This window comes from Rhinolophus sinicus, linkage group LG05, assembly GCF_036562045.2.
Source record: "Rhinolophus sinicus isolate RSC01 linkage group LG05, ASM3656204v1, whole genome shotgun sequence".
Lineage (NCBI taxonomy): Eukaryota > Metazoa > Chordata > Mammalia > Chiroptera > Rhinolophidae > Rhinolophus > Rhinolophus sinicus.
The window spans coordinates 74447656-74472053 of NC_133755.1; the positions used below are offsets into that span (position 1 = coordinate 74447656).

General features: G+C 47.2%; 1 protein-coding gene across 2 annotated transcripts in view; it reads right to left on the bottom strand.

Moving 5' to 3' along the window:
- Positions 1-16820: 16820 nt before the first annotated feature.
- Positions 16821-24398, bottom strand: part of MERTK (MER proto-oncogene, tyrosine kinase) — an 85750-nt gene continuing 78172 nt past the window's right edge. For both annotated transcript variants that reach the window (XM_019714516.2, XM_019714517.2), the window contains exons 17-19: positions 23730-23889; positions 22989-23125; positions 16821-17931 (exon numbers count right to left, since the gene is read on the bottom strand). In XM_019714516.2, the coding sequence (XP_019570075.2) occupies positions 17409-17931; positions 22989-23125; positions 23730-23889 (820 nt within the window). In that variant the 3' untranslated portion in view covers positions 16821-17408. The remainder of the gene's footprint in view (positions 17932-22988; positions 23126-23729; positions 23890-24398) is intronic.

Below are 24398 nucleotides of genomic sequence, written 5' to 3' on the forward strand. Positions count from 1 at the left end.
GCACAACACAGTCAGGACAAAGCATCCCGCAAAGCTTCAAATACAAGTAGGTGCTATCAGCCTCTGGACAGGAAGAAGCAAGGGAACAGTGGGATATCAGGCAGAACTGAGACAGGAGAACCCCACATCCCCAGCAGGTACTCAATGGAAATCAAAGAACAGCCAGAGTAGAGGGAGCTCCAGAGGATCCAATTTGCAAGTGAGGGCAAAAGGACCTGGAGAGAAGGTTTAATTGTGTGCAGGAGTCCAGGCCTCAGACATTGTTGAATCTAGCAAATGGGAGCTTCCATCCAAAATGAAGTCTCATGAGAAAAGAAACTGTTAGAAGCAGAATTCAAATTCAGCAGGAGGAGGACAATAAGAGAAAAGAAAGAGAAGGTTCAGATAAAAGTGGCTGAGGTGAACAGAGCCAACGGATCTGAGCAAGCGCAAGGCCATTTTCTTAAAGTCGTTCATAAAAACAAGAGGGAGCTGTTGAGGATGAAGTTAAAAATTGTATTCAGTTCAGCACTTCCTAAAAGTTCAGGAAAATTAATTTCATGCAAGATGAGCAATAGAAAAGTTATATATATAAAGCTACTATAAGATAAAAAGAATACGGAGCAGAATACATCCCTTCAGAGAATGTAAGCATGCAAGAAAGAGTCCACAAAAGAGCTGAAAACTTCATCCTACTATCTCAAAATGAGTTAAAAGACATTAAGAAAATAATAGGAGATATGAATAATCAACAAAATAGAAAGGCAACCTATGGCTGAAGTGCGAGAAATATTTATAAACCACATATACAATAAGAGGTTAATATGCAAAATGTACAAGGAATTCATACAGCTCAATAGCAAAAACAAAACAAGTAACCTAATTAAAAAATTGGCAAAGGACTTGAATAGACATTTTTCCAAAGAAGACATACAAATGGCTAATATGTACATGAAAAGGTTTCAGCGTCACTCATCATCAGGGAAATGCAAACCAGAACCATAATGAGGTTATCTCCTCATACCTATTAGGATGTCTATTATTAAAAAGACAAGAGATAATAAACACTGGTGAGGATGTGATGAAAAGGGAACCCTTTTGCTCTGTTGGTGGGACTATATACTGGTACAGCCACTGTGGAAAACAATATGCAGGTTCCTCAAGAAATTAAAAATAGAACTACCATAGGATCCAGTAGTCCCACCTCTGAACATATATCCAAAGGTAATGAAATCATTATATCGAAGAGATATCTGCACACCCCCCCCATATTCATTGCAGCATTATTCACAATAGCCAAGATATGGAAACAACCTGTGTCCATTGGTGGATGAATAAATAAAATGTAATATATATGCAGAGGGTGCCAAAACAATGTACACACATTTTAAGAAAGGAAAAAACTGTATTACAATTACGCTGATGGTAACCACTTTGAGTACTTCTTCTAATTGCAGAAGTCATCTTTGTTATCTATATATATTATTACAATTTTAATAGTTTTTTCCTTTCTTAAAATGTATATACACTTTTTTGCCACCCTCTGTATATACAATGGACTATTTGTTCAGCCTTTAAAAAGAAGGAAATTCTGGTATTTGTGACAACACGAATGAGCCTGGAGGGCATTATGCTAAGTGAAATAAACCTGAGAGGGAAAGACAAATACTGCGTGGAATCACTTATATGTGGGGGGGAAAAAAATCAACCCCCTCCCCTGGGGTAGAATGCTAGCTGCCAGAGGCTGGGGTGGGGGGAATGGAGAGACGTTGGTGAAAGGGTACAAACTTTTAGTTATGAGTAAGGTCTGAGAATCTAATATATAGCATGGTGACTATGGTTGGTAATACTATATTGTGAATACTGTATTTTATAATTAAAATTTGCTGAGAGTAGATGTGAAGCATTCTCATTAGGAAAAAATGAAAAATAGGTGAAAATGAAAAATAGGAAAAAATGAATAGGAAAAAATAGGTGAAAATGAAAAATAGGTGAAAAATAGGAAAAAATGAAACATAGGTGAAAAATAGGTGATTCATCATTAACTCGGTGAATGGACAGAATCCTTTCACAACGTACACATATATCAAATCACCACTGTGTATACTTTAAATATATTACAATTTTATTGGCTAATTATACCTCAGTGAAGCTGAGAAAAAGGAAAAAGATTTCTATGAACTAGTTTGGAGTGATTTTCAGGACATATTGTTAAATAAAAAATATCCAAGTGCAAAAGAGTATATGTAACACAGTGGTACCTCGGTTTTCTAACGTAATCCATTCCAGAAGACCGTCCGTGTTCTGAAACGTTTGAAAACAGCCGACAGCTAGGCCTCAGGATCTTGCACTCAGCGGAAGCCTCGTGACATGTTCGACTTCTAAGTCGTGTATGAAAAGCGAAGCATTTACTTCTGGGTTTATGGCGTTCGTAAAATGAAATGTTTGTCAACGGAGACATTCGAAAACCACGGTACTACTGTATTGCCTTTTGTGTAAAAGGGAAGAAGTACAAGAAAATATATACGTATCTGCCTATTTTTGCAAAAATAAACAAAGGAGGAGTAAAACTGAAATGATGAAGTGGATTAGCTGTACATAGAGTAGAAGGATTGGAAATACAGGAGTGACACTTCCCGCCAGTACACTTGTTTGTATAGTTTGACTTTTGAATCTTGTTAATGTTTCACATGCTCAAAAAATTAGAATACAATCCATGGAGAAGAGGTAAACGGAGTAAAATTAGAAACAAATGAACATACATAACTATTTCAAATGGATAACATAGCACACACAAAGGAGAAAACTATCTCAAAGGAGTACCTTTTTGAACACAATGTTTTGACTATAAAACTTCAGACTATAAAATGACAAAAAGAACTGGAAACAAATACTGAACTCTAGCTAGTATATTTGTCTTTCACAGTGACATAGGGTAGCAATTCTGAGACAAATTTCTGTGTTTTCCAGAAGTAAACATATTGAGGATAATACGAACCAGGTTTCCCACTGCCAAAGGAAAGAGTTCAAATGTGGACATGAGAAAGGTGAGAATAAAGCCTGTAATGTTGGCTTGTAACTAAAATAGGAGTATGAATTCAGCTTTTAGAATTAGATATATGAATGGATTTAATGTGTGTGTACACTTATTTATATTTCCTTGCTCTGATTACTGATGGGACCTAGTGACACCTCAGTAGCAGTGAGCACATCTAACACTAGATCTTTGTTTATAAACACTATTCGCCACTAAAATAAACCACGGCTCCTTGGAGAAGTGGCTAATTCCAGAGACGGGATAGGGGAGGTCACGATGAACTTGGAGCATCTTGTTTTGCCAGAAAGTTAAGGAAGTGGTCAAAGAATGGTAAGGACATGCCAGAAAAACACAGGCACCAGCTTGCAGAGGCTCCCTCCCACTGATCAGATCTGGGGCAAGTTGAGCACCAAACTAAATTATGATAGCGATGGATTATAACTCGATGAATCAAATAAGAACCCATGAGTCCATACTGACATAAATAAGTAAATGATTAAATAAATAAATAGGAAAGAAAGAAAACCTCTTCCTTACAGAATACCAACAAATAAGCATAGAAAGAATGATAGTTACAAAATTGTCATTTGGTAACTGTCATAACTGAATCCGAAAGAATCACCAGTCTAAAATTAGTAAAAGTTTGATGAGGAGGTATCTGCCACAAATTACTTATTAATTACAAAGAGAAAAATAGTAATTTTACAGTAGAGAAACTTGGCAGACTCCAACTTCGTGACCAAAGTACATGTCACAGGGAGTGGGATGAACTGACATGATGTGTCTCATGATTTGATGCCCTGAAAAGCAGCAGCATCCCTTGCGTGGTCCTTGTGCAGAAATGCATGACCTGAGGCTAATCAAGAGGAAAGGCAAACTGAGGAACATTCTCCAAAGGAACTAGCTGCTGCTCCTCAAAATTGTCACGGTCACAGAACAGGCTCTGAGGAACACTTACAGATTAAAGGAGACCAAAGAGACGTGATCACTAAATGCGATTTGTGATCTGAGATTGGATCATGAACCAGAAAAACAGGTTGTTTTTGCTATAAAGGAAATGATTAGGACAACTGGTGAAATTTGAGTGAGGACTGTGTAACAGAAAATAGTTTTGTATCGACTTCAGTTTCTTGGATGTGAAAACTATAGTGTTATCAGACTAAGAGATTGTCCTCATTTTTGGGAAATACAAACGGTAGTGTTTAGGGGCAAAGGGGCATCTTGTCTGAACTTACTGTCCAAGGTTCAGAAAGAAAAAATACACACGGAAAATGAGAAAGCAAGAAAACCACGAGGTTAAGTGTTAGTTGGAAAATCTGGATCTTCTTCCCACCCTTGTTGCAACTTTTCTGTAAATTCGAAGTCATTTCAAAATAAAAATTTCCAAAACTAAGAAAGAGGATGGACAGCTCACATCTGCCCAGTCCCACACGGAGATCTCTGACTTATTGCCCTCTGCAGTGGATGAAAGCGTTATGATCACTTGGTCCAAACGTATTGATGATTGATTGATGGCCAGGCTACTTTACTCATTCTCTTTTGAGTCTGATAAGATATTTTAAAGGCTACAATATAATTTTAACTTACAATCTTAAATTGTACTATCTGATCTCCAAGGGACAAGAAGAACAAATCTGTGGCAAGCTGACCTTTGGCTGGAATGAAAAAACCTCTCCCCACCGGACACAAATGGTTCCTACTCTCGTGGGGTTGGTTGCACCTGAGGTGGAACTGAGACTCGGGCCAGGACGGGGCTGTGGGAGGATACAGAAAGGCAGCTGAGAACCCGGAATGCCACGTGTCCTGTTCACTGCAGGCCTCCGGGTGTGGTTAACAGCAAGATGGAATCGGTGCTATTTTGTATAACACTAGGTGGGATTTGTTACTTTTATTTAATATTTGCATTATACGCGAGTTAGTGAAAGATTGTGATACAAAGCAAAGAACCTTTGCACCCACTTGCAGTTGCCTTCATTTAACTTTTTTTCTTAGTCGATACTCTCCAATTTTAGTTTATTTTTTGTCCTTTGTTTTTTGTTTTTTATTGGGGAACTGTGTGTTTCTCCAGGGCGCATCAGCTCCAAGGAGTTGTCCTTCAATCTAGTTGTGGAGGGTGCAGCTCAGCTCCAAGTCCAGTCGCCGTTTTCAACCTTTAGTCGCAGAGAGCGCAGCCCACCATCCCATGCGGGAATTGAACCGGCAACCTTGTTGTTGAGAGCTTGCACTCTAACCAACTGAGCCATCTGGCTGCCCTCTGATTTTAGTTTTGAGTTGAGGTTTAATGTACACCTAAATGTGAAGACTGAAGTTTTGCTAGTTCCTCTTCACAAGAAGCTTATATATCATACAAATACCTTTTTATTGTGTCAAATTTTTATTGTTTACTAAATTCCAGAGCAGGAAGAAATAGAATTGTTTCTAGAACACCAGCCAATTCTCACCAGCAGGTGACACTAGCAAACTGAATATACTGTGTTTCCCTGAAAATGAGACCTAAACAGAAAATAAGCCCTAGCATGATTTTTCAGGATGACATCCCCTGAACATAAGCCCTAATGCATCTTTTGGAGCAAAACTTAATATAAGACCCAGTCTTATTTTCAGGGAAACACGGTAGTTTATGTAAAAGAGTGTTTACCCTGTCTTTTTAACCAGCAGTCTATAATTTCTAGTTTCAATTGGTGATGCTAGACCTGTATATGTCTCCGATTTAAATTATTAAGACCTTCAGTCCACAAACACGTGTGCCTTACTCAGCGCTGGGTATCACACATTTGTGCCGACTGTCCCCAGTGGACTACAGGGGTGTGGCATTGTTCAGGAGCAATCACTTTCATTTGTTGTTTACATTTTTTTAGATCCACAGAAGTCTTCTTAAATTTGGACATAGGGCCTTTACAGAGGTAATTAAGGTAAAAATGAAAGCACACAGGTGGGCCCTACTCCTTCCAAGGAAAGAATCACAGCAAAGAATAAGAAGGGACAGTGCCACAAAGGGCTAGGAAGACGCTGTCCCCACCAGCTAACCTGGAACACACCTCATCATTCATAGGGCATTGGGGACAGTGCTCAAAGGTTCTTGCTTCAATAGTGGGGACAATTAGCTGTAACTAAACAGGGCTTTGACCTCAATGAACAGATCTTAAAAGTGAGACCCAAAAGAATCAGTTGTCAAGTAACTGTGCCTGAGAACAAAGCTCTAGGCTATTCCTAGGAAAATCTTTAGCACCCTATACCAGCTCAAATCGTAACGTCTGTCATCCAGTCAAAGATTCCCAGCCATGCAAAGAATCAGAAAAACATGAGACATGAGGAGAAAAATCAATTGAAACTTACCTAGAACTGACACATATGTTAGAATGAGCAAAAAAGAACATTGAAATTTATTGTAACTTCATTCCATATGTTCAAAGGCGAAGTAGAGACATGGAAAACAGAAACAAGAGCAAATCAACTTTCTAGTAATGAAAAATACTTTATAGTAATGAAAAAAATATAGATATAATCTCAAACACACACACACACACACACACACTGGATGGGATTAATGGCAGATTGGGTACTAAAGAAGGAAAGATTAGTAAACTTTAAGATATAGGAATAAAAACTAACCAGAATCTCAGGTAAAACAAGAACTAAAAACATTAATAACAGCATGAGTATTCAAGTGGTCTGATATCTGTGTCATTGGAATCCCCAAAACAGGAAAAACAGAAAGAATATTTGAACAAATGATGGCTGAAAATCCCCCAAACTTGATGAAAACTGTAAACCCACAGATTCAAGAGGTTTAATTAAAGCGGAACAAAAGAAATATAAAGATCACGTCAAAAAACATCGTAAGTACATCACATAAAATCAGTGATAAAGAAAAATCTCAAAAGCAGACAGAGAAAAAAGACATGTTATATATGATACAGGCCAATGAGTAAGCACCCCCCACTGAAAAACTTAAAGTTTTCTTTCCTATAGAGATTTTAAGTGTCCTCCTTAAAGTTTCCTTTTCCCGTTTTTTAGCTCCTACCCCCTGCTTTAGATAACTACCCTAAAACTTGTGATTTATACTTGATTATGATTATTGAAGTCTAATGTTCTTCCCAACCTGTTCTGGGCCCAGCTCCTGGACAATTGACGTCACCTGAATAACCGGTTAAGGGGCAATAGGCTCCAAAGAGTGAACAGATTTTCTATCACACAGCCACCTCGCATGAGTAGTGTGGGGACAGAGCCCCAGAAAGCAGTTTCTAGGCTCTCGGCCTCACATAGAAAGGTGCTGGCTCAGGTAGTAAATGGCCAACTGTGATTGCATGGCCATCAGCTGTGGCTAGTTGGCCGTCAGCTGTAACCAGTGAGCCATTGGCCACAATATAACTGCTGTGGCTATGCTAGCAGAGAGGAGAGAGAAGAAGAGGGAGGAAAGAGAAGAATGGGGCTAGCAAGAAGATGGCGGCTGGGCTGGCAAGCGTGGATGGCGGTTTGCGAACAGTGTGGATCCAGCCTCCATTGAGAGTATAGTGCTGCCAGAGAGAATATAGTGGTATGACTCCCCTACCTATGGCTCCGTGGGTGTTCCTTTTTGGCCTCACCATATCCTGCGTTCTTGTATGGGGAGCGGGCCCAGAGACCCCGCAGGCCTCCCCGCATGACAAATGGCGCAGCGAGCAGGGTATGGTGCCAGGCAAAGCTCTCCAAAGGACGGTGGAGCAGTTTGTGCGTGTGAACACCCAGTCTGAGGAAGACCAGGAGGAGCAGCTGCCGGAGAGCTGGACCCCCGTGGAGGGGTGGGAGGACGTGGACGGTTCTCCCACCAGCACAGGAAAAGCCATGCAGCTGCTGCAGAGATGGAGCCCCGTGGAGAGGTGGAAAGATGTGGACGGTTCCCCAACCAGCACAGGCCGGAGAAAGCGAAGGTCGTTGCAGCCCTGTGGGCCGGGAAGTTCCTGCTCAGGCAGCCCGGATGCAGGACTTGTAGTCCCAGGAGGTAACGCTTGCTGAGTCCTCCGTGGGAGATGAGGGTGAGGTCAAGGTCGTCCCTCACCCCAGGACAGCCCTGGTGAATGACTATGGACTATGGGGAATTGCCTTCCATCCCTAATTTAATGGACCGCTTGACTGTTTGGGAACTGTTGTTAGTGGAACTGGGGGATATTTGCTTTTGTCTCTTGACTGGCCGCCATTGAGAATATGTAAGCACCTTGATTGTGAGTCGCTGTTGTTCCAGCAGGGTACCCTGAGAGGCACAGAGAGAGTGGCAGTGCCCTAAGAGCCCTGGCTGAGTCCAGGAAGTCTGGCTGAGCCCTGAAGATACCCTGGCTGTGCCCAGGAAGTCGGGCTGTTCCCAGAGAGAGTGGCAGTGCCCTGAGAGCCCTGGCTGTGTCCAGGAAGTGTGGCTGTGGCAGTGCCCTGAGAGCCCCCTGGCTGTGTCCAGGAAGTGTGGCTGTGCCCACAGAGAGTGGCAGTGCCCTGAAAGCCCTGGCTGTGTCCAGGAAGTGTGGCTGTTCCCAGAGAAAGTGGCAGTGCCCTGAGAAATCCTAGCTGTGCCCGGGGAAACTAGTGGTACCCTAAGAAGTCCAGGAAGTCTGGCTGTGCCCAGGAGTACTGGTGGTGCCCTGAGAAACCCTGGCTGTGTCCGGGAAGACAGGTGGTACCCTAAGAAGTCCAGGAAGTCTGGCTGTGCCCAGGAGTACTGGTGGTGCCCTGAGAAACCCTGGCTGTGTCCGGGAAGACAGGTGGTACCCTAAGAAGTCCAGGAAGTCTGGCTGTGCCCAGAAGCACTGGTGGTGCCCTGAGAAACCCTGGCTGTGCCCAGAGAGCCTGGCTGTGTCCAGGATATTGCATTCACCCCCAGGCTCCTCGCACAGGTCCCCTCGCGGAAGACGCTTGTCGCGTAGATTGTGAGGCGAGAGCCTGTAGGGGTGGAGTGTGGGGGCGGAGCCCCAGAGAGTAGTTTCCAGGCTCTCGGCCTCACATAGACAGGTGCTGGCTCAGGTAGTAAATGGCCAACTGTGATTGCATGGCCATCAGCTGTGGCTAGTTGGCCGTCAGCTGTAACCAGTGAGCCATTGGCCACAATATAACTGCTGTGGCTATGCTAGCAGAGAGGAGAGAGAAGAAGAGGGAGGAAAGAGAAGAATGGGGCTAGCAAGAAGATGGCGGCTGGGCTGGCAAGCGTGGATGGCGGTTTGCGAACAGTGTGGATCCAGCCTCCATTGAGAGTATAGTGCTGCCAGAGAGAATATAGTGGTATGACTCCCCTACCTATGGCTCCGTGGGTGTTCCTTTTTGGCCTCACCATATCCTGCGTTCTTGTATGGGGAGCGGGCCCAGAGACCCCGCAGGCCTCCCCGCATGACACTTGGGGATACAGATGATACCCAGCAAGATTACCAGTTGTCATGCAGGGTCTCTGGTCCCACTCCCCACATAAGAACGCAGGACATGGTGAGGCCAAAAAGGAACACCCACGGAGCCATAGATGTGGGAGTCATACCACTATATTCTTGATAGTGGCTGGTCAAGACACAAAAGCAAACATCTGCCAGTACCCCAATGGGGGGGGTCTTCCTGTACCCCTGTCTCGCTGGCAGCCAGGCGAGACACAGGAAGCAGGATCCACAGGATCCACAATCCACCATCCATGCTTGCTAACCCCACTTGCTAGCTGCAATCCACAGTCCGCTTCTCTGTCAACCAACCAACAACCAACCAACGCCCTAGCATAGCCATGGCAGTTATATTAGTGGCTAATGGCTAACCAGTAACAACTGATGGCCACCCAGCCACAGCGGATGGCCATCTGATTACAGCTGATGGCCTTCTACTACCAGTGCCTGCACCTTTCCACACGAGGCCAAGAGCTCTCTGGGACTCTGTCCCCACAGATAGGCATTGGTCTCTGCATTCCTGCACGTCCAGCACAACCCTCAGAATGCAACCCCCCAAAAGACTTCCCTTCTCCGCTAAAACTTCACCTTCTCACTGTAATTATCTACCCCTATGAGGAAACAAATGGGTACAAAATATCCAATTAGATTAAACCGGTCGCTCACACCTGTGCAGTAAAGGCCACAATGACTTTCACCTGGGCCTCATACTATCATTATAACAGACTGGATTCTGGGAAGGAATACGCAGTCTAAAAAGATGAGGTAATGGCCCCTTGTCAATCACAGGTGTCAATCAAGTGGTCCCATGCCCAGAAAGGAACAGCCCATTTTAGAGAAAAAAGGGATTAAAAACTCCAAGTCCTCGCCAGTCAGGGCCTTTGAGCCTTTTCCCCCCCCAACCCTTCTTCCACCTCCCCTCTCACTCTGGTTCAAGCCATTGTTTCTCAGTCTACTTGTGTAGGACACAGCTCCCTGTCCCATGCTGGTATTATGAGTCTTGCTCAAGTTACCGGTCATCGGCCGGCTGCTGGCAGCTCACAGCTCACGTTGGCTGCTGGCAGCTCCAGCACACGGTAGCCCATGGGCAGCTCACGCAGACTTCCAGCTGCTCACGACAGCCCAGCTCCAGGGAGAGCTGTTGTTCACAATCTTAGCTGTAGAGGGCGTAGCTCACTGGCCCATGTGGGAATATGAATCCGGGACCTCCGCGTTAGGAGCACAGCACTCCAACCACCTGAGCCACCGGGCCAGCCCCCTTTGAGCCTTTTGAATCACACTTCTGCTCAGGCCCGCTCCAATCCCTTTGGGGTGTAGTTTCTCTTCTAACAATGCCCTTGAACCATTCTCTACTGCTTGGGTCTGCTCCTATTTCTTTGGAGTGTACTATCTTTTTAAATAAATTACTCTTTCACTATTTTATTTCTGTCTCGGTCAATTCTTTGCTCGAGACACTAAGAACCTGGAAACCGCGCCGAGGAGGGCCCTCTCTCTGGTAACATAGAGGAAAAAAGATGAGAATGACATCAATTTTTTGTCAGAAACAATGCAAGCAAGAAGACAATGGAGAGACATTTTCAAAAGAACTTGAAGAAAAAATAAATTATTTCAATCAAGAATCAATATTCAGCAGAATCATCTTTCACAAAGGAGAAATACATTTCAGATCTATAAAAGCAAAAAGAATTCATCACGAAAATTCCAGCCTTATTTAGAAGACGTGTTCAGAAGACGATTCCAAAATGAAAACTGGATTTACACAAAGAGCTGAGAAGCATGGCAAGGATAGGGTGTGTATACCCTTGTTATTGTAATATATTTAAGATACTTAACTATTAAAAATTAATAACACTTTTGAGGTCTGTAGCACATATGTAAGTCATGTGGCAATAACATAAGGCCCAGGAAAGGAGAAATGAAAATGTACCCTTGTAAGGTTTTTAAATATTTATTTATTTATTTATTTATTTATTTATTTATTTATTTAGCAAGTCAAGTTGTTGTCCTTTCAATCTTAGTTGTGGAGGGTGCCATTTAGCTTCAAGTTGTTGTCCTTTCAGTCTTAGTTGTGGAGGGCGCAGCTCAGCTCCAGGTCCAGTTGCCATTGCTAGTTGCAGGGCACGCCGCCCACCATTCCTTGTGGGAGTCGAACCAGCAACCTTGTGGTTGCGAGGATGCGCTCCAACCAACAGAGCCATTCGGGAGCTCAGTGGCAGCTCAGCTCAAGGTGCCGTGTTCAATCTTAGTTGCAGGGGGTGCTGCCCTCCATCCCTTGCAGGACTCAAGGAATTGAAATGGCAACCTTGTGGTTGAGAGCCCACTGGCCCATGTGGGAATCGAACCGGCAGCCTTCGGAGTTAGGAGCATGGAGCTCTAACCGCCTGAGCCACCGGGCCGGCCCCCTTGTAAGGTTTTTATACTGTATTTGAAATTGTGTATCACTTGACTGCAGACTGCGGTAAGCTGAGCATATACACAATAAATCTTAAAGCTACCACTAGAAGGACAGAAACAGAACCAACACTTGGTATCTGTCTCTCCGACTCTAACTCTTCCAGCTGGTTTCTCATTGTGGCTTAATTTGCATTTCCCTAATAGCTAATGATGTTGAGTGTTATGATGTCTTTTCATTCTCTTAACAGTATATTTCGCAGAGCAAAAGTGTAACATTTATTCTTTATGGATAACGTCATCTATGGATAAAGACAGTTTACTATTTCTTTTCCAGCCTGGGCACCTTTTTCCACCCCCTACAATTTTACATCCTGTGGGGCAGGGCTTTGGAGGCTACTTCGAAGGAGAACACTGTTCTCCAGATGTGAAGTTCCTTAGTGTGTCAATAGCATCTGAGGCCCCACTAATGCCTTCACCGTGGAATTAACGTGGTATTAACGGACGTCAACAAACAGGCAAGTCAGGGCTCTCTGGGGATATTCTTTAAAAGAGAGCCTTCATTAGAGGCCATCTGGTCCCTCTGGACTGTGACCCAGGTCAACAAGGCCAAGGCCTTGACTGCTGTGCAAACCCCACGTCCAAAGCAGCTCTTCTCCTCAGGGAATGCCAGCAAGTGGGTGAGTGGGTAGTGTGTCCTCAAGTGGCTGTTGTTCCAAGTAGAATTTTTAATTGTGCCACCTCAACAAACCCAGTAATCAGTTTAAAGTTACTGCATCCGTAAGAAGTGGGAAGGGTTAGAACTCTCAAGTTTCTCTTTCAAATCTCTCTTTCAAGTACATGGAATCCCATTTCAATAAAAGATATCATACACCAAGGGTGTCCAAACATTTTTCAACGTTTTTTACCAAGGGCCATATGCGGTAAAATACACAAATAGCCGGGCCATTCACTCGAGGTGAAGTACGTATTGCCTCACCTGGTTTATTTAAGTAAACCAAATATATTTTTGGAATTTGCTGCGGGCCAATAAAAAATGGATTGCAGGCCGCAGTTTGCCCGCGGGCCGCAGTTTGGACACCCCCTGTCATAGACGAATCTATCCTAACACAGTGGTCTTTGGGTTGAAGTTCATGTAAATGCAGTTCATTGCAGTTAAAATCAAATAAGTCATTTAGGCATGCTTTTTAAAGTAGAATGGCAGTTTTACTTCGGTTCTTAGAGCTTTAAAAGAGAGTAATAAAATCCACGTACAGAAATATTGTGCATTACTGAAATGTTCATTAAAGAAAACAAAACTTCCCGTTTTCCATTTGTCACCCAAGGTTAACTAAACTTTGTTTTTGGAGAAGTTAAGTTGCTGCCGTAGCTGGTTTATTTTGGGTCACGTATTTTCCCATCGACTCAGCAGAAGTTCCAACTTGCTTTTGCCGTTGACCAGAACTTACAAAGGTCTTGACTTTCTTGAGTCAGAACTAGTCTGGCCAGAATCAATCTGACTTATAAAACTAAGAGACTGTGGTTTGACCCATTTCCTGAGCAGGGAACCTCTGCTTGGTCTGGGGGGCATGGAGACACAGGGAGAATCTCGCCCTCCCCAGGGGGCACTCTGACTTCCCTCAGGTGCCAAATCCTGTTGATAAAGCCACCACTGCTTGCCATCACCCACATCTGGGGAGGGATGGGCCCTGAGGCTCAAAGTCACTGAACTCAGGAGCAGACTGGTAGGAGGGGCATCTTTGGGCATCAATGTATCAGGAGTTGCCCACCTCTGAGCCCAGGAGCCCTCTGCAGTGACCGATAGAGGCCAGTCTCTTTCCCTCTGCTTTCTGCCCCACTGCCTGCTTCACTGGCAATGATGAAATCCTTCCTTCCCTTCCCTTTCCTTTCCAGTTAGTTTGTATTATTTTGGAAGGCGTGGATAACATAATCAGGGAGAATATTTTTAATAGGACAAATAGTGAGTTTATACTCCATAAGGAGAGAAACTGGCAGCAGCCATCAATTGGGAAATCCTCTAACAAGAACAAAGTACTCTCAAACAGTTTGTGTCCCCTGCTTCCCTCACAGCCACCCAGGGGCTGCAGGAGGTGGCTGTTGTCACTGTGGCATGGAAACGTGGGCTCCAGGACAGCCAAGCAACCTGCCCAAGACTGCTGGAGGGGAGCGTGCAGACTGGTCCCTGCCTAGCCTTTGCCGCTGGCGGCGTGGACCGCTCCTCACTTCTCCTTTCTCCTCAGTAAGAAAACCCAGGAAAAGGAAAAATGAAAAAGAAAGGGAGGAAGGACTAAGGAAAGGAAGAATGGAAGGAAAGTGGGAAGGGAGGGAGGAAGAAAACCCCAGAGAGGCAGTGGTAATTTCCACGTGCAGATCACGGGAATTTCTTCGTAATTTCTCTCACCCTGTTGTCTGACCTCCCCAGCCCTGTCCCAGCCCGGCTGAAGGCAATGACCCGACTGGTTTGTCCCTATTTTCTCTCCCCCATGTCTTGCCTATTAGAGCCACTTGCTAAAGTAATTTGAGTTAATACTAAAGAGAACCCGAGAGGCAATTTTCGGTCCCTGCTCCGAATTCAGTACCAGAGTTCACCAAACACAGGAGACTCTGAAAGCTCATTCTTTCAGACGTGTAGACATTCAGATGTGGCTGACAGAACACACATAGGGCCACGAGTTCTCAGTGAGGTGATTTCAAACGTCCTTGTCCTTGTCCTGTTGGGAGAAGCAAGCGGGTGGGAAGGAGCTGCTCCCAGCCCTGTAACCTGGCCCTGGAGCATGGCTGTGGGCTGATGAGGTGCATTTCTCTGCCGTGTTTGCTGATGTCCCAAGAAAAGCCAGAAGACACTGTGGCTCTCTTGTCTTCTCCTGGGCAGCCTTGGTGCTGGCCTCTTGCCCTCCTCCGGCCACAGGGCACATACGAGCAGAAGGGACAGGACTGTGGGGGGCCTGTGCCATCCCACGACTGTTCATTATGTATTTGTTTACATCAAATAATTAAAATTAGAAGCAAACGAGCACGGAGGACAGCAAGTGCTCACTTCACATCCTCCAGGGGCTCTTGGAAACTGCGACTTTAAGTGAAACAGTGTGAAAGGATCCACTGTTACTCGAGGCTGATGGAAACAACAGTTAGGTTCCCAGGCATATTTCTGGTCAAAAAGCCTCACCAAACTTCTAAATAAAGACTCAAACACTCCTAATGTTAAATACTGAGCTCTACACACATTGAAGAAAAATAAAAGCAAGTTAGAATTCTTTTCTAACCTGCTGATTTCAGTGTCATGGGGCTGGGGCCCATCCTGGCAGCTCAGGGAGCAGGCGGGGCCCAGCCTGGACTGGGCAGCCGTCCATTGCAGGGCCACTCGCAGCCCCCCACACCCACTCAGACAGCAACAATGGAGACGTGCCCCTCAGGCGCATGTCTTTGGGACGCAGGAGAAACCAGCTCCCCAGAGAAATCCCACGCAAACCTGGGGGGACCATGCACACTCCACACAGACAGCGGCACCGCCGGGAACCAATTCTTTTTCTCATCAACGTCATAATGAAACGATGTTGAACTACATGATGTCATTCGAGGACCTGTTGTGTTCACTTAGAGAGTTAACACTGAATTTTTATGAAACTTCCAAATAGGTTATTCCATTTGCTCACTTACCTTACAGACATGGACACACCGTTTTAAGCTGGGGTTTTGTGCTTGAACTGCCACTCAGCTCCTGACCAAGACTTTAATGATGACCTAGTCATATTCTTGAAGGTCACCACTAGCAAGAAACTTTGCACAAAGAGACGATACACAATTTTTGTGTGTGATTTTTTAAAAACAACCATTCAAACATTTTCCACAATAGAAAGGATCTTTGTTTTTGTTCTTTTGTGGGTAAATGTGATGCTGGCATTTCTCATAACGATGCAGTCTTTTCAAACCCTAAGAATTTTCCCGCATGGAACATTTCACAGTAACAGGGGAGCCCCTCAGCCTGGAGACCTGGGCATCGGGGCTGGCAGCCAGGGCCAGGACCCAGGGCCACACCATGAAACCAGCGCAGATGCTGAGGTGGCCTCACAGCCGGGAGCAACAGGCCTGAGGATGACACTGGCCCTGGCCTGCATGACTGCTCTGAGGGCTGAGTGATCAACACTTTAACTGAGCCCTTGCTAGCAGAGTAAGGCAGCCTCTTCCTGCCTCAGTCTGCCTGTCTGTGAAGTAGGGATAATGGCAGCACCTACCTGGTAGGGTTGTTAATGAGGACTAAATGTGGGCTGTGCCTGGCACACAGGAAGTGCCATCTCTGTGCCTAGTAAATAAAATGAAAAGGCTGAGTCTCTGGAGCAGACCCCAAATCACATGCTTGGAACCAGCCAGAAGCAGGCACCTCGGTTCTGAATTCTCGCTTATGGGCTGTCTCGCTCTCTGGACATGGGCTGTCATTGATCATTGAGCATCCAGCCTCGGTTTCCGGCCCACACAGGATGACACTGGTACCCATGGTCACAACGCACAGGTTTAATAGGACAGTTCACATAAAGTGCTTGAGGCATAGTAGGTGCTCCACAAACAATGGCCGCGGTCACAGCACAGCCCATGCCTGCTCCCTGCCCACTGTCCCACCTGCCCCCCGCACAGGAAGTCCTTCACCAGCCGGGTGCTCTTCTACTGTTCGTTTTAACTCATTCTGCTCAGAGCGTATTTTTCAACCCTTTCATATTTTTGTCCTTCCCTTTTGGCCTCCACAGGGTGGTTTTTCCTTATCTTTAAGAAATGTCGGAGAATAGCTGAGCCAGTGTCCGGAGGGCCAGGCGCTGAGAGGGATCCTTCTTCAGGGAGCAAGGCTGTCGGTGACCCCGTTTCCACAACTCAAGTAAGCACGACACATCCTTCCTCGTTCATATTTTATTAGCAAGTCATATGGAAAAACAGCTATAAAACTGTTAAGAGTTAAATATCAAATGAGTCACTCTTATCAACAGATGATTCATGTAGGACCTTATGGTTTTTCAGAAGACTAGAAGACGCAAAGTCAAATATGGCATTTCATTTCAGAGATTTTTTTTTAAATTTTTATTTATTTAAGTGTGTTTTTCTAGGACCCATCAGCTGCAAGTCACATAGTTGTTTCAATCTAGTTGTGGAGGGCGCAGCTCACAGTGGCCCATGTGGGGATTGAACCGGCAACCTTGTTGTTAAGAGCGCTGTGCTCTACCCAACTGAGCTAACCGGCCACCCTCAGAGATATTTTTACATTTCATAGTCAGGAAAAAGAAAAGAACCTGAAAAAGACAGCTTCGACTTGTTTGCACATGTTAACAGCAAGGGGTAGCTGCAGACAGCAGGCTGATAGAACCCAGCGTTTAGGGTCTGCAAGGTAAATGACAAGGAATAAGGCGTCTTTCATTAAAATATAATATTTACATCTCTTTCCATCATATACACACAAAGATTTTTCTCCTTAAATAAATATATACTCTGCATTTTTAATGACGGCAGACTGGACAACACTTATCTGGGGCTTTCGGGCGTTTACTTGGTAAGGAAGATGGAACGCAGAACCTTGGAGCGGGTGTGGATATTGGGGACACAGGCGTCCCTGGCTTGTGGGCGTCTGTCCACTCTTGTCACACCAGGACTTCCGAGTCGTCTGAGTTGTCCGCAAACAAAAGTTCATCTGGCGGTGGGCCCCTCAAGGGCAGTGTGCTGGCCTGGGGCCAGGAGACCCCAGTACTCACACATCTGTCCTCCAGTGGGAACCCGCTCTCCTCCTCTGTCTCCATTACTGGGGTGGCAGGGGCCAGGTCTTTCCAGTCCCCACTGCCCCTGTCCAGGATGTACCTTTCCTCGTGTGGTCTGTCCTTGTGCTGTGAACTTGCGTGAACTTGGGCTGTGATACTGATAGCAGCGCTGGGCATACAAGGAGCATACATGGGGTTGGGCTCCATGTCCCTATCCGGTTGTGCAGCTGGGGAGCCGTCTGCTGGGCCCTCACAGTCCCCGGGAGGCTGTGTGTTCATGTAAATGACGTCAGCCTTGTCCTGCTCTTGAGGTAAACTTTCCAAGAACTTCTCTAGCTGCAGCCTCAGCACAGAAAACGCAGGCCGGTCCAAGGGGTCCGCCCTCCAGCAAGACTGCATTATTTCATACCTGCAAGGACAGAAGATGGGTGAGTCCCCAGTGCAGTACTCTGCTTGTTTCACCTCCTCGTGGACTTTATCCCATTTTAACTCATGCTAATTCTACCCTTTGGGAATTACTGAGGTTTTCTTAGTGGCTTAGCATTTGTTCAAGTTTTAGAAACTCTCTGTGGGCATGTAACAAGAGCTCCTCTGGTTCCAGGAATACAGGACACTTGTGGAAAATACACCTAACCTTGCAAAAAATGAGTATTTCAGGCCCTTTGCTGTATTCCACAGGTTGGCAACCTATGACCCATGGGCTAAATCCGGCCCACCATCTGTTTTGTAAATAAAGTTTTATTGGAACACAGCTGCATTTATTTGTTGACTATGGCTGCTTCTGCTGCAATGAGCAATTGCTACAGAGGCCGTATTGCCTCAAAACTGAAAATATTTGTAATTTGGCCCTTTACAGAAAAAGTGTGCTGCCCCCTGTTCTAAGTCAACAAACTGGGTTTGTCACCAGGAGAGCAGAGTCAGAAGGGCCGAGGGGCAGGGGGAAGAGTGTGCCTCATCGTGTTGGGTGTTTTGTGGGTGTCACTACATTGCATCTTCTCAGCAGCCCTGTCACTGTTCTTTTGTAATAAACATGGGAGTAAGCAGCGGGTGAAAGCATGGGAACCTGCCTGCCGCTAGACAAGCCCTGTGCCCAGGGGTCCCTCTGCACGACCCCCTCCTTTGTGTTCTGTAGGGAGGACTGCACTCCAGGGGGATGTCCTCATTCCCGAGGTCTGACATAATTAACAATTACAGTTGGAGGGACAGTGCCGTGAGTGCAGTCAAACAAGGAGATGACTGCCTCAGGAAGCGTGAGTTGTGCCCATCATTTCATGTGAATTCTTTCCTATTTTGAGAAATTGATATGTATGTTGCTGAATAAGAAAACAACCCAAATATAAATCACCTGACACATGAAGTAGATTATTGACCTGTATGAACACAAACATGCAAATCCCGTGTCCATATGCAATCACGCAGAACTTACACACACATTCTTGCACAACAGACCTCGTTCATGCACAACAACCGACAGCTTGGCATGTGTTTACTTTTCAGCCTCTGTCAACATGTGCACGTACTTCTGGAAGGTGGGGACCTGCTGACGCTTTACCTGTGAGCACAGGACGCGGAGCTGACGAGCAGCGGGCACATTCTCACCTGGGCATCTGCTTATTCTGTCACTCTCCCTGGGTACTGAGAGGGTTACTGAGAGTTACAAACAGCTTTTGTTTCCTATTTTGAGGATTTTATGGTACAAATGGATTTGCATGAGTTCCTTTTTTCCCAGAGCCTTGGCTGTGTGCAGTACGAGATGAGCTTTGAGGAATACTGTCCTTAGAATCATGCTCTCCTTTTCTCCACGCCATCAGGGCACTGTGGTATTTAATTTATTTACCTTTAGTCCATATCTCAGGAGAAAGCATTTAAATATTCTATGCTCTTCTTCATGTAACATGGCAATAACATCACTTTGAAAGTTATTTTACTTTCAGTACTTCATGAAATATGTAAAAATACACATATGACTTGTAAAGATGTGGCGAGCAGGTACACTGTCTGAGCCGTTCCCACAAAGGGCGACTCCAAGGTAGCAAACCAAGGAAAGCGGCAAGAGGGCCGTCCCTGGGCAGCAGGAGAGCACCGTGAAGGTCAACGACTTCAATCTCAGGGATGGAAAGAAACAAGCTTGGTCGCTGCCTTTGCAAACAGCCATTTGTTTTTCTGTTGAGATTTTATAAAAGATGTAATCATCTAGGTAGCTGGGGCTGGGGGAAGGGAGGGGAGGGTGTTGTTTCATGGGGATAAAGTGTCAGTTGGGAAGATGGGTGGTGGGGGTGGCTGCATAACAATGGGGAAATACCCACACTACTGAACTGTGCACTTAAAAATGGTTATGGTGGGGGGCGGCCGGGTGGCTCAGTTGGTTAGAGCGCAAGCTCTGAACAACAGGGTTGCCAGTTCAATTCCCACATGGGCCAGTGAGCTGTGCAATTCCCACATGGGATGGTGGGCTGCTCCCCCTGCAACTAATGGTGACTGGACTTGGAGCTGAACTGTGGTCTCCACAACTAGATAGAAGGACGACGACTTGGAGTTGGTGGGCCCTGGAGAAACACACTGTTCCCCAATATCCCGCAATAAAATTAAAAAGAAAGGTTAAGGTGGAAAATGTTACGTTCTGTATATTTTACCATAATTTAAAAAAAAGGAGTTAAAAAAGGTGCGAATTTATAAATTTATCCATATTTGTCAAGCATCTGCTTTCTTCCTGCCTCTGAGGATGGCTGAGTGCCTCACATCTGCTCAGAGAAATGGCCCCTGAGAGGCGGGCATCACGTCAGTAGAATGTGTCTACAGTGCTAAGCAGGGTTGGGTGTGCTCTGCCACTCGGCCAATAGTGACCCGCATCGCTGTCCTGCTTGGGGCCTGGGCTGCCGCAGGCACAAGTGGATGGACTGGTCGGTAAGTAGAGAAGGGTTTCTGAGAGGGGGAAGGCAGTGTGAGCTCAGGTCCTTTCTTACACCGCAGTGTCACTGTGTCACCATTTCCTTAGGTGTAATGAGGGGTGGGAGCAGATGACCCCAGGTCCCACCAACCTGGGCTTCCCTGGTTCTATGGCACTGATGGCTTTTGGGGTGAGATCAGAGCTAAGGGGACTCTGAAGGATATCTGCTGGCTGAGGGGAACAAATGGGATAAAGAAAGGACAGCATGGCTCCCGAGTGTCACTGGAGGATGGGAAGAGGTGCCGTGACAAGAACCATAGTGGTCAGCTGGTGAGAGTGTCCAAGGGCTGCGGCCGGAAGGCTATGATCTTGGTTGAGGAAGTGTTCCCCGGGGGGGAACAGAGCGGCCTCTGGGCAAGTGGAGCAGGCCTGCCACCTGGTCACTCGGAGGTGGGTGATGCCATGAGAAGCGGTGGCCTCAGAGGGCAGGATGGGAGGGTAGGGCACGAAGCATGCTCCCTTATGTCATTACATGTACAGTTGACTTTAAAAAGATGGAGGGGCAACGAACACAGGAGTGAACTCATCTCAGAGGACGTAGGCGAGAAGCTCAGTGTGGCTCATTCTGAAAAGAAGATGCCCCAGGTATGGAAACAGGGTTTTCTTTGGGGGTTGCTGTTGTTCAGCAGCATCCGGACAGGATAGGGGACCTGGGAAGGACGCCTGGTTCAAACTCACGGTGGCTCTGCACCACCTGGGCAAGGGGAACACAGGGCCACCTGATCCTGACCTCCCGGCCACATGGCGTGTGCTGACTCTGGGACATTTTCCCCTCAAAATCCTCCCAGGAAGCCGAGTCAGCATTCCTCACAGGGCTGTCAGACCCCAGGCATGACCACAAACACCATCGTGCTGTCACACACGAAGGGAGCCAAAGGGAAGTGGCAATAAAACTCTTCATTCAACACTGTTGGGCTGAAACGCCCTCCTCCGTTTCAGAAGCACACACTGCATTCACGTGGCCCTTGGAAAAAACTGCCATGAAACCTCAAGATGTAATTGAATTAGGAGTTGAGGATGTTTTTCAAGGGCTTACATTTCTCTTCTATGCTCTGAGTGTTATAATTCACAACCGCAGGGACAGCCGCCGCCACCATGCAGGCTGAGGCTCTGGTCCTTAAGGGTTCCTTCTGTTTGGTTTGCACAGGGACTGGGAGGCCTGCATGCCATCTGAGCTGTCCCTCCGCAGTGTGAGAGAGTGTGGGGGTACTGCTCATGCGTACCCGCCCCAGCACCCACGCAGGCCCATGGTCCTGCCATCCTGCTGGATGTGGAGAACGTGTCCCCTGTCCAAGCCCGTGAGCCCCCCTATGTGGGGAGGAGACTGGCACTGGAGGGTCCACGTCACCAGCTAGGGGCAGCGGCGCAGAAATTATCTTAAGGTCAGCAAGGCCTGGGCAGGGAGTCTGTGTCACTCATCAGCAGCATTGCGTGACACTTACTTTCTGCCTGCTGCAGGCTGGGTGCACCACGCACCGTCTTTAACCATCCGAGTACCATTCTGAAGAGCAAGCGACTAGACTTTTTCTGTGGCTGATAACAGGCACCGGGAGGTCAAGTCTGCTGCGGGGGCCCCACACATGGCGAGCCTGTGTGACTCGTTGGCCCCGGCCTCTTCCCAGACTGCCCACCCTGGAGAGGAGGAGCCTGGTGGGATGTGCGCTGTGCTCCTGCACGCTCGGAGCTGGGGCCCCCACGCCAGGCTGAGCACCCATGTGCGCCGTGCTCCTGCACGCTCGGAGCTGGGGCCCCCACGCCAGGCTGAGCACCCATGTGCGCCGTGCTCCTGCACGCTCGGAGCTGGGGCCCCCACGCCAGGCTGAGCACCCATGTGCGCCGTGATCCTGCACGCTCGGAGCTGGGGCCCCCACGCCAGGCTGAGCACCCATGTGCGCCGTGCTCCTGCACGCTCGGAGCTGGGGCCCCCACGCCAGGCTGAGCACCCATGTGCACCGTGCTCCTGCACGCTCGGAGCTGGGGCCCCCACGCCAGGTTGAGCACCCATCTCCCAGAGAGAGGCTTGAAACACGCACATCTAAGCCCACTTTGTCCCAACACTGTCACGGTCTCCAGGCACAGGGCCAAGGAACTGCACTGTCAGAATACACCCCACGTGATTCCGATGACAGCCTGACCTCAGAGTCACGGGCTCAGATTTCAAAACTTCCTGATTGAGGACATCACATCATTGAGATGGGTTTTTCTTGAAATGTTGTCCAGAAAGAGAAGGATGATGCAGCACAAGAGGGCAGGTGGCCATTCAGGTACCTCATGTGTGATAAGGGCACCTGCTTATCGAGGACACACTTCCTAGAGCTACCTGCAGACCTGGACAAGGCACGGGCCTACTGCCCCCCAGAAGCACCGTCTCCCACGCCTGTCAATGCTCTGGCCTGTATGTCTGCACATGCCCGCCTGGCTGAGAGCGTCCCCTCCCCTGTGGCTGTGTATCCCTAGATCTCTGTAGAGCCACCGGCTGGTGAGGGCAGGTGTCCGGTGGCATGGAGGAGCTCACTCACAGTTCGTCCAGGCAGTCCTCTGGTGGCTTCAGCCTGTGGCCGTGGAGAAGGTAGTCATACATCTCATGGTTCTGGACTCCAGGGTAGGGCGTCATGCCCCGAGTTGCTATTTCCCACATGGTCACGCCAAAAGCCCACTGAGAACAAAGCAGTGAGAAGTCTGGACATGAGCCTTTTCAGGGGACTGAATAGCCTTTTCATCAGCAAAGGTCACTTCCTTAACGCCCCCATGACTGTGCACAGAGCTAACAATTATGTCTGAGACACGCTGCTCTCTCGTCACGGCAGTGATGTGAGGTCAGAGCATCTTGGTCCCCATCCACTCCTGCTGTGCCGGGCAATGTGACAAAGGCAGATAGTCTCCTGTCACACTCATGCTCGGTTCCACTGCTGCTGTCTGCTTGAGGGTACAACTACACAGCCCCTTTCATGCTGTGGCCATTCGATGAACTCACTGAATTCAGTGTGAATGTGAAATATCTCAGTTGTGGGAGAGAAGTCACCATGTTTTGGCAAAGAACAATGGGACTAAATTAAGGGCCTGTGCGAAGCCAGAGATTTGGGTGTCAGGAGACCCCACCAGCACAGAGGGGTCCAGCAGAATTAGAGAGTCTGGCACAAAGTAGGAGGTATAAGTGTGCCCTCCACCCCTCAGATTATCTGAGTAGCAACACCAGCTACATCGCTTCCTTTGGCATGGGTCCCCTCAGCCACAAGGGGTCCCGAATGGAAACTACGTACCACATCACTTTTACTAGTGTAGACACGGTCCGCGAGGCTCTCGATGGCAATCCATTTCACGGGCATCTTGGCAATACGGCCCTGGCGGTAGTAATCGCCGCTGTAAATTTTCTTGGAGAGGCCGAAGTCTGCGACACACACAGTCATGTCATCCCGCAACCTACGGAGAGTGAGTGTGTGTCCTCAGCAACGTCAGAGGCAAAGGCCCAAGTCGCAGGTCTGTTCACACGCCGCTGAGGACATCCATGGTAAGTGACCACCTGGGACGGTCCTGCTTGGGGACCGACGGCAGGGGTGAGGGGGAGCGGGACAGTTACAACCTTGCACCCCTCTGGTCTGGGAGGGGTCTGCACCAGCAAGGCCACCTATGCACAAGGACGGAGACACATGGAGGGAAAAGAGGTGAGGCCCAGTGGAGCAGGAGCCCAGCTCAAACCTAGGGCCTGTGGTGACACATGAAGCGCCGCAGTGACATCGGCACTGGCTCTGGGAGCCTCCTGACAGCTTGGGGGACGTGGGCCAGTACATGCCGGTACAGGGGCCTCTGGGCTCCTGTGAAGACAGCCAGGTGGTACTGGAGGAACGAATTGTTAAACTAAAGGGCTACAAATGCATTTATAGCCCAGGCTGTTAAAACAGATACTAGACAAGAAGGAGGCAGAAGAGGAC